This window comes from Brassica oleracea, chromosome C1 (genome assembly GCF_000695525.1).
Source record: "Brassica oleracea var. oleracea cultivar TO1000 chromosome C1, BOL, whole genome shotgun sequence".
Lineage (NCBI taxonomy): Eukaryota > Viridiplantae > Streptophyta > Magnoliopsida > Brassicales > Brassicaceae > Brassica > Brassica oleracea.
In genome coordinates this window covers 31,406,723-31,418,095 of record NC_027748.1, presented here as the reverse complement: position 1 = coordinate 31,418,095, position 11,373 = coordinate 31,406,723, and the positions used below count along the sequence as shown (strand labels likewise).

Sequence of the window (11,373 nt, the reverse complement as noted above, 5' to 3'; positions counted from 1 at the left end):
TACGGTTCTAATGCCGTCTTTCTGGCTAAGAAGTGAGGAACTGAGTCCGATGATACTGAATCTTGTTTGGAGATGCACTGTCTAGTGTTGACGTATTGGTCCGAGTGCTGCATTCTAATGATTTGGCGACCAATGCTTGGTCTTGAAGGTTAATCTTGATTAGGTTTAGTTTAATCTCGAGTTTCATGTTTCGTTCACTTGTGTGGTCAAATTGTAGGGGTCTAAAAGACGGTTCTCTCCGGTGTGGAGGGGATTTGTTCTCATCAGGTAGAATTACAACAAAGTATCGATTCGAGTAGCGTAGGATCCATCTATGTGTTCTTAGGTGATATTAGATCACTTTGTTTGTAAATGTGTGTTGAATCCTTGTGGTTTAAAATCATGTACTACTCTTTGGTTAATATAAAGTTGAAGTTGAGCCAAAAAAAATGAATTAAAAATATTTGGCAGGGTTACGCTGGCATTATTAATTTGTTTGTTTAATATTTTTTTGTAGTTTCTTTCTCACTCGATCTATGATGCATCGTGCTGTCAACGCAGGAGCACGCCCACCGTTGCGAGAAAAAGGCAGGAGCCTCAGGCCTGCACTTCAATAAATTTTTTAAGGCTCCACTTATGTGTATAATACATTATTTTATAGTAAATGTTATGATTTTTATTTACGATTCATTAGTTTCCAAGTGTTACGAGCATTTACTAGCATAGGCACTGACTTTACACATGTGACCAAGATGCAACTCAAGAGTCTAATATTTTCTTACACCAGGGCAGGCTAGCGCGAAATTCAATATATCGGTTTTTACGAAATATATAATTTTGTGTAAATTTTATTCTATGTTCAGTTGGTTGCAAGTGTGATTTTGTTAAGAGAAAGAGATTGATTTTTCAATACCGTAATTCTTTTTTTATGTCAGAGTATTTAATACTGTAAAAAATAAAGTTTTAACTTTGAGATAATCTTAGTCACTAAAAATATATTTGTAATTGTTTAAGACAATGTCATTGTTACTATTAGTACTTGTTGTTGTTTTTTTATATTTATGTTATATTTGAGGATTTATTTTTGCTTTATATTATGTTAGTAATTTCCTAGAGATAAACTAAAGCAAATGTAAAACACACCAAACAAACGGATGAATAGTATGATTTGATGATTATATATTTATACTTACATAAAATTTTAAACTGGCTATAATGTTATGCACAAACAGAACTTATACGACAATATATTATTCTGTACAAAAATATTATCAATCAGCAAAATACATATTAAACTAACTATTATTTTAAAATTATTTTATTACGCTATAGTACATGTTAGTTAATAGAATAACTGTATATACTTTTTGATATTTGTATTAAAATTCTTTGTTAATATAAAATATGCATATATTAACATCTCAAATTGATTGTAAAAGAAGACTTTTCTTATAAATTATTTCATCTAATCTTTAAATATTAAAATTAAGAATATATTTATAAAATAGTGATAATAATATTTCTGAAGTTCAAAACATAACTTTTAAAAAATTAAGTAAAATAATTAATGTACCCAATTTTTTTTTTATAAAACTAAAATTATCTGGTTTGTGGATATAAATATAATATCTAAATATATTTTTGAGGATAATATTGCACTCTATACTAAACCCGGTTAATATGAATTACACTCGCCTCCAAAATGTGCAATTTTCATATATATATTTGTTTTAGTTTCAAAATCATAATAATTCCCGTATAATACACTACATCTATTTATTATTATTATTTTTTTTCCCTCGGACTGAAAACTAAGACATATTATAAGCACATTTTTTCCTTTTTAGTCTAATCCACTATTACAATATGTAACATAAATTGAGTACTATTTTGTATCTGTAAACATACGTGTTTAATATATATGCCTAAACATCCTATACAATCAATACTAACAAACATATAATCTCTGAACAAGAATACTTTTCAATGATCCAAAAAAAAAAACAACTTTTGGATGTTTTAAAGATACATAAGCAGAACGAACCCGAAGTCATGCGGCGTTGGTAATGTTAGATGCGGTCGTGACTGAGCAAAGATGACAACGTCTTATGTTACTCCACTATCTGCCTGCAACTCCAACCTTTCCTCTGTTTTATCTCTTGACCATAACTAAAAGTTGTTTTAAAAAGATGTTATAGTATTGTGAGGATATGTAGTGGCAATGATGGATCTCTCTATATACATATAAACGTTTATTGATGTGCATTAAAGTCTCAGTTACATACTACTTGTATGTCAGTTACATACTCCTTGTATGTATGGAAATGCGAAGAAATATATTCATTTAATAAAGTGATGTGTTTTGAATACATGGACATGTGGCGCGACGATAACCTTCGACTTTCTGACGTGACATCCTATGTAGATGGCCTAGGAGTGAAAAAAACTCTTCTTTATATATATAGATATTTGGTTAGTATTGAAAAATTCGATTAAAATATATCATAAGAACTTTTTCACTTAAATATGAAAACTTCAAAAAATTAAGGTTCAGTTTAATATTTTGAATAGGTCCATCATAAATTAAAGCCGGTCCTTTCATGCATATTGGTTATGTATATCTTCTTTACATTTTTACTTGGACTTTTACTTTTATATTTTTCATTATAAACAGTTTTTTTAGGTGCTGTAATCTTTTTTGGTAAAACATACCAATTTAAGAAAATCATAAGAGACCATTTTGAAAGATTGTATAAAGTGTTGCTTAAGCCCCCAAAATTTTTTACGTGCCAACAAAGAAACAAACAAAGTCCAAACGTAGTAAAAAGTACTGAAATTTCAAATTAGATCGGAAGCACACAAAATCGATAACGAGAGAAAATTTTACTTTTTCTGATTAGATTGGTCTTAATTTTTTCTGATTGTTCAGAGTAAGAGGAGTGGGGTAATCAAGGTAAAGATAAGATTAAAGTTCGTATTGAGACGTTCGGTCACTTGATAGATGGAGAATTTGGCTGACAATAACGAAGCTCAAAGGTGAGAAGACGATGGAACCCTTAACCTTATTAGGCTCAAACTAAATGATATGCAAAAATCCAAACCCAAATTAAATAAAACAAATGGAAAAAGGACCAACGAAGGTTAAGACCGAAAATAAAAATCCAAACCCAAATTAAATAAAACAAATGGAAAAAGGACCAACGAAGGTTAAGACCTGAAATTGTTGATATGCCACGTATGACAAAAAAAACCCTTAATGAAAAGATAAAACTCTACACAATGTCAGACGAAATCATTTTTAGTTCAGCTCCCCTTGTGAACTAAACGGGGAGTAAAGGAGATCTAGACGAAACGTTGTAACGTTCCTCAGAGCTCTTCATCATTTCTCTTCTGTAAAAAATCGGCGGCCGGTGTACAAATCTCAGACCCTAAACGACGAAGAAGCCTATAGTATGAATGAGCCTCAAATTGTAAAACCCAAGTCGCCCAGCATACAGATTTGTAAAACCCACTATGACCCAGCATAATTGTTTTGCCCTATGAAAAAAAGCCAACTTTTTTTTATGTAAGATAACTATGCAGAGACTGCAATCAAATTTATATATCTCCATATGATTGATGCATATTTTGTTTTCTAAAATACTGTTGAAAAATGTTCTAGAATATAAAATCATAATCAAACTATATCAATATAAACAAAACCGGCGCTACGCGTCGGCAAACCTCTAGTAATAAAGATTTGTTCACAATCTGTATACTTTCTATCATTTTTGTTTAATTATTTCTTATTAAAATAAATTACAAAACTACATTAATCATATAATAAAAATTTATATTTTTTTTGTATATGTTGTATTTTGAATTTTTCAAAACGAGTATAAATTACTAAAACTGTTAATAGTCTCACATAAACTTTTATGATCAATGTTTAGTTTTTTTTCTATAATAAGATAAAATGATTATAAAATCATTTGAATAAATAATTTTATTTTAATAGGTGTTTATGTTAATATATATATATATATATATATATATATATTTCATATCGTTTAAATTAAGCTATACATCATATAAAAATATATACTTATATTTTGATATCTGCGTTGAACATATATTGAAAAGTTAATATTTTAGTTTTGAAATCTTCATTGTTTTTTTTAAATGATTATAAATTATTGAAACCACTAAACATTCCGCATTAAAAAAAATTGTTGGTGTAAAATTTTGTTACACAAATATGCAAGTAATCATAAAATCATATGAGTAGAAACCTCATTTAATAAATATCCATATTAAAAGTATTCTATATATCTATGCTAATATCATTTAAATTTAATTATATATCTTATACGATAGATAAGATTGATTGTTTTGATTTATTTACCTTAAAATTATTGCGAATAAACAAGAGCGGTCATTTGATTTATATACGCACGCCAATTTATTACATAATAGTAACTGATTTCTTAGTTATTTAATATATAATTATTATTTTATCATTTCATAATATGCAGAAAAACATAAAATATAAAATATAAAATATTTATTCTGCACAAGGCCCGGATCTTAACCTAAGTATGTATCTCTTTAATAATTTTAAATCTTAAACATTTTCCAAATCTCGGACCAAAACAAAATAACGAAATGAGAATAAACTCAAAAATCAATATTTATATCGAGCAATAACCAAAATGAAAAAAAAGACACAAAAATGAAAAAAATATTGAACATACATAGGATGGGCACGTGAACGTAAACTTCTCGTAACCATAATTAAATTTTAAATTGCTAAATCATGATATAAAACCGAGCTGATATAGTTTCATTGTAACCATATAGTAGGCCTAAGATTCTTCGGCCTAAATATTAGGTTCTTATGCGATAAGTGATTCTTTTGACTTAAAATATTTTAAAAAATGGGATCAACTCATCAGTAAACAAATTATGTAATTAACAATTTTTTTAAAAAAATTTGTTGAAGGGCCAAAAATATTAATTCGATCAAGAATATAAATTTATTTTTCTATGTGATATTTCTTAAGTAATTTTTATATAAATTCACCTTGCGTACGGCGTAAATCTTATCCTAATTTTTCATAATTTCCCAATTAACTGGAAACAAATACAATTACTTTGTGTCTTCGTGTCCAAATTTCACGCAAAACAATCTTGCCTAGCTTGTCTTACGAAATAAAATAAACTACGTTAAGATCTGCGCCTTACGCGGGATGAACATTATATATAAATGATTTTATATATTATATGTTTCTAACATATTATGAAATAATAAATATATATTAAATAATTAAAAAGCTAGTAACCATTATTTATATAATTAAATTGGTGTGAACATATAAATAAATTTTATTAATCCAAACAATATTTTTTCTATTTGATATGATATATAATTAAATTTAAATGATAGTAACATATATATAGTATATTTTAATATTATTATTTATTAAATGATGTTTTCTACTCTTATGTTTTTTTTAATCATTTGTATCTATTATAGCAAAAAAAATAAGTTACCGATAACAAAATTTTCACTATAGGATTAATAGCTTAAGTAATTTATAATATTTTTAAAAATGAAGTTGTCAATATTTTTTCAAAATTTTTATCAAAAATTTGTTCAAAGTAAATTTTAAAATTAAGATATTTAAGTAATATATATATATATATATATATATATTTATAAATCTTTTATTTTTAATACATATTAAATGAGACTTTCGACTTATATGATTTTTAATCATTTGTATCATGTCATAACAAAAATTTTAAACCATGGATCACAAAATTTGAATGTGAAATTTTTAACAATTTTAGTAATTTATACTCGTTTTTATAAATTTAAAATATAACATATAAAGAAAGTTTTTATTTTTTATTATATGGTTAATATGGTTGTTGAATTTATTTTAACAGTTTAAAATTAAACAAATATATCATAAGATACACTTATTTTTATCAAATCTTTAATATTTAAAATCATTAATTGTCATATATACTTTAGCTACATTAGGCAATTCCGTAATTTTATTTAAAGAAATAATGAAGCACATTAATAATGTATTTATGGTTAGTTTAATAAAAAGCTTATTATATACTTAGATGGACCAACCTATTTTTTTAATTATTCTAATAATCATTTTAGTGATGACACGTTGGTAAAAAAAAAAGTTGTAATGATTCTCAAATAATATACACGAGGTTAAACTAATACTATATATAATTTCGTTGCTATATCACATGTACCAATTCATTCAAGCTTTATGTAGATTTCACCTTCTTCGCTTATCTGATCATCGCAGGTGGAACACCTCGCAACCACATAGAACATAACCAAAATCAATGAACTCAAGTCAGTTGGGGTTTGGAAACTCTTATCAGGCCTGTTTCTTGATTAATATTTTTTTTAAATGTAAAAATATTTTTTATTAAAAAATTCGAAATTTGACATATTATAATAATGTTTATTACGAAATAAAATGTTGTTTAATTTTAAAAATTCTAATAACTAAATAAATAATTTAGGGAAAATATATAAAACTTTCATATAAATATAATAAACACACACATCTTCTAAAATTTTAGTAAATATAATTTGTTCAGTTTTTAACTATAATTGAATGTAAGTGTTTTTTTTGGTTGGAGTTACAAATATCCAAAATTTTCTGATCGAATCCAACCTTATTTTGCCCTCTCCTAAAGAATACTACGAGGTTCTTTATTGTAAATTATTGTAGTTATCACTATGAAATTAAAGACTTTTTCGTCAAAATATTGCTACATACGCATCTATATTGTGTATATGTCCGTATTGTACAAAAATTTCATCTATCTTTACATCAAACTGCAAATCTAAAAACAAGGATCCAACAAAACAAAAAGAAAACCCCTTGAAGATGGATCTATCTCATCGAACAAAACCCTGACATGTTCTGTTTTTGGTGTGGTCAACTACTCAAACTCCGATCAGAATCAAATCAAAAAGAGTTTCATCCATCAAAAGCTTTCATCATCATCATCATCATAATCATCATCATAAGGCCGAGTCCAAAGCAAGAGCATCAGATCCTTTCATGATCCTGAGTCTCTTACAAGAGGAAGAGAACATATCCCATGGAACATCACCAACCAACATCCAATCTCCATCTTTATCCTCGTACGTTGGTACAACTCCAGATCCTTTGTATCCATCTCTTTCGCTGTATTCACCGATCGTGAACTTGAACAGGTTCTCTAATGCCTTGAGAAGCTCTGGATAGTTTTTGTATGTCTTGAGATCTATTTTCCTAAGGTATGGAGCTCCATCCATACTCACTTTCACATAGCTCACACTGTTGTTTTTCTTACGGTAAGATCTCACCGGAGGCCAACCAACGATTTGAGTTCTGTAAATTAGCAAAGAATCATCATTAGTACAACAATTCATAGATAATTTGAAACAATAGATTGAAACTCAAATCTTTACTTACTTCGTAGGAAGTGTAGATTCTTCCTCGTTATCGCTTTGTAGTTGACGCTTGTTGCTTCTAACGCAAGAAACCTCTTGTTCTTCCTTATCTTGCTCTATTCCGGGTAATCCAAGACGAAGCTCTGTGTCCTTAAGGTTAAGCTCATTGACTTTCTCGTAAGCCATTTTTTTTCAAGATCAAGACACCTCTCTCTATATGTCTCTGTGTAATATATCCAAAGCAGAATCCTTGTTCTTCTTCTTGTTCTTGTTTGTGAGTTTGGTTGATCATGGGTTTAGAGAAAGAGAGATATATACAGGAGGGAGAAGATGCATAGAAGTTAGGGTTAAAAGAAGAGAGATGTTGTCGGGAGCATGAAAGGCAAGAAAGAGGCAAGGGGACAAAGGTGGGACACAAACGCTATGGCCGCCCATGTGGACTCGACTCTTTCTTTATTCCACGCTCCTTATTTGCCTCCGCCAACTTTGCTTACGCTACCTCTCTTGCCGTCGATGTCTTTACACTTCTTTTACAAAGGATATACTATTATTATAAAGGACCAAAGAAAGGAGATTAAAAAAATGATGAATGCGAATTGGATGTCTATTGGCCGACCCGGAAATAAAGCAAACATAAAAAAGTATTATTATTTTTTTTTTTTTTTTTTTTTGTTAACCTGGGGTATCCCAGGCCTATGGAGAGGCCCGGACTAATTCCCAAGGGGAGGTGCAGCTCACGGATAGACTCTCTCTCAGGGTATTCAAATAGGTCCTAAAGCATAGGCCCATATCTGTGTTGGGTGATCAGGATAATTGTGACTTAGTTTCGCGCAGCAGGTGGATCGAACCTGAAACGTGTTGGTGTCTCAGTCCCGTCTCCTTACCACTCTACCACAATCACCCGGTCTAAAAAAAAATATTATGATATTACTCTAAAAAAGTATTATGATATTACTTTATTAAGTGTTTCTTGTGTGTTTGCATCTTTTAAAAGTTTATATAGTTTTTACGAGTGTTGATAATCAGTAGGCTGATTTGTATTAGTTAGTGTTGTTTTGAAATATTCAAGATAGTTGGTTGTTCCTAAATATAGACGGAGGAAAGAAAAAAGTAGGAATTAGAGTAAAATGTTACTTTTACGCTATTTTGGAGTATAATTGGGCTAAAACCATTTTCTTCCTAGAAGTTCAATAAAAAAAATTTGTTTGAAAAAAGTTTTGTTGTAATTTCCCTATTATCATATAAACAAATAAAAATGTACCATATAATACAATTTAATGTTGTTTTTTTTAAATTAAAATTTAAGGTTATTTTGAAAGGGTATAATAGAGTATTTACAACTTTTTAATTCATGTGGAAAATGTAACATTGACACTTCTACTAAAACAAAAGAGAGAGAAAATAATGCCACTGAACCATAATTCCAGGATGGGATTTTCCAAGTCCTCTTCTAGATCATCAACTTTTTGAAGTTGCATACAAGTGCAGTTGTTGCTGATGTCGATCGTTCACATTTATCAATTGCGCGTATTGATATCTTTTACTTTATATATATATAATGCTCTCACTTTATGTCTAAAATCTAAGATTGTACCGATATTATTCATATTACATTATTTTTGGGTGTTTAGTTTTAGTATCATGGGAAAATTATCCTCTATCACAATTTGCACCGCCGTTTGTATAGTGTGACTTGGAAAATGTTGATAATTTAGATAAAAGGAGAATAAGGAGAGAGACCCATGTGGATAAGGGAAATGGGCTGGTAATTGATAGAGGAATGGTAAAGCCATGTGCTTTCTTATACATTTGTCTCTTTTATTCATAAATGATTTTCCTTAAAACTGGGTTATGGGGAGAGGCTCCACGTTCTATATATACATTGAATCGTAGAACCTAAAAGTATGAACCAAGGTGGTAATTTTAATTTCCTCCATAGTTTACGCGTAACTATGTTCATTTAGCTTCTAATCCGCATGCATGCATGCATGCTTTTGATGTTTATGTTAGGCTTCATTCAATGAATTTACCAATATTAAATATATGTGTTTCCTACTTTTGATATTAAGATTCCTTCTATGTTCTTGACTCCTCCAGTATCCCAAAGTTTAGATAATTAAATACGTAGATGCAAGATACGTAGTCTCTCTTTTTTTTTTTTTGAAAAAGGGCTTTCAATTATAAATAAAAACGTTTACATGATAAGGTACGAAACCTTATAGTTAGAAAAAGTTTGCATGAATACAAATCATGATGACATCATCTGAATGCTATGAAACATTCAAACGTTCAGAGAGTGAAACCAAGAGGAGAAATGAGATCAAGCAACTAGCGAGTATTACCACGGCCGCGACGGCCATGCTTACCTCTCCCTTGTGTTGTCTTCCATACTAGATCTTGGAACTTGATTGGAGGTCTTGATTCCCTCCCCCTAGTAAACCCGAGCGAGCTCGTTGTTTCATCAGGGGCCATGTCCACATCACCAAGGACAGCGAACCGAGAAGGACTCTGAAATTCACTTACCTGAGCCGATGTGTTTAAGGGATCAACCATAGAGGCTTTTTGGACCTCCCTGTTGATAATGTTTGATGGAGAAAATTCCATAGTATAAGCTGAGATGGGAGTAGATGCAATATCTACTAATGGTGATAAAGTCTTGGTCAAAGTTTGCTGTGCTAGTTGGTTATCATGTTGGACCTGTGGGGTATTTGAAGCTTGGCATTCCTCTGGTACGTCTTTAATAAAATGGCATTCCAAAGGAGGAAGTGAAGAATCATTTGGTACCTGAGGCACAGTAGCAGACGTTTTATGAAGGCTTCCTGAGATTGTTTCATCATTATTTTCCTGCAAGTTTTTGTCTATGTCAACAACGGGAATGTCAACACTCACACCCTCTGGATTTGCTGAGGAACCAGAAGAATCTAGAGGTTTTGAAAGCAAAAGACACCTCTTCGCTTTATGATCTAAACCGCCACATCTCTCACAAGTTGAAGGTATCCAAGTGTATTCTACTTTAACCAGATAAATATGGCCTTGCTTATCATCCAGAGCTATAAGTTGCGGAAAATTTCTCTCCAACTCCATTTCAACTAGCACTTTAGCTTCCCCCATGTTTGAAGGATCCAAGCGAGGCTTATGAGTTAAGATAGGCTCTCCAAGGCCAGAAGCAACATGACTAATTCCTAGTCTTGAATAGCAGCAATCTGGAATTTCTTTTAGAGTAACCCACACCGGTAGTGTTGAAACTTCAGGTATTTTAAAAGACCCCTCCGGAATCCATGGCAAAACAAAGAGCAAACAATCATCGATATGCCAAATTCCTCTTTGGATTACCCAATGACGAGTAGGTTGATGCGGGATATGAAACATGTAGGATGAATCACTCAGCTTCTTGCAAGGGATCTTACAGCTTCTTCCCCAAATCCTATTAGCAACAGCATGAACCAATCAATAATTGATTGCTATTTACTTTTAATTTTAAATTAATTTATAATTTTGTATGCATCAATTATATTTATAATATTATATTATTTTAATAATACATATGATTTTATATATGTTATATCTAATCGATTTTGTTGTTTTTACAGTCGATTTAGTTATCATTTGGGTAATTTGGATTGCATCTCTAAATTCAACTATAATTTTTTTTATTCTAAATATATTAAAATTTTGATTAATTTCTTATTTGAATTTAGGTGGTTGTTGTCTTAAATATGTGAACATATTTTACGATGATTATGTATAACTTAAGATATAGTGTGCTTAGAATAAAAAAAATAGACTAAAGTGTCTGATTCCAAATTACATAAATTAATATAACAATAATATTCTGAAGTATCATGCGTATATATAAATTTTAGGAAATAATTAAATTGTAACATTTGGTTAATATTTTATTTTCATTTTAATATGTCTTGAATTGTCCTATG

The 11,373-nt window shown here is 29.9% G+C and overlaps 2 protein-coding genes across 2 annotated transcripts; both read right to left on the bottom strand.

The window, feature by feature from the left end:
• Positions 1-6,740: 6,740 nt before the first annotated feature.
• LOC106341993 (auxin-responsive protein IAA2-like) lies at positions 6,741-7,940 on the bottom strand. Its single transcript, XM_013780764.1, has 2 exons — positions 7,464-7,940; positions 6,741-7,379 (listed from the first exon to the last, which is right to left on the bottom strand). The coding sequence occupies exons 1-2, from the start codon at positions 7,625-7,627 to the stop codon at positions 7,028-7,030; spliced, it is 516 nt and encodes a 171-aa protein (XP_013636218.1). The 5' UTR covers positions 7,628-7,940; the 3' UTR covers positions 6,741-7,027.
• A 1,829-nt stretch (positions 7,941-9,769) lies between these two features.
• LOC106337502 lies at positions 9,770-10,552 on the bottom strand. The gene has a single exon (XM_013776613.1). The coding sequence runs from the start codon at positions 10,550-10,552 to the stop codon at positions 9,770-9,772; it is 783 nt and encodes a 260-aa protein (XP_013632067.1).
• Positions 10,553-11,373: the final 821 nt, after the last annotated feature.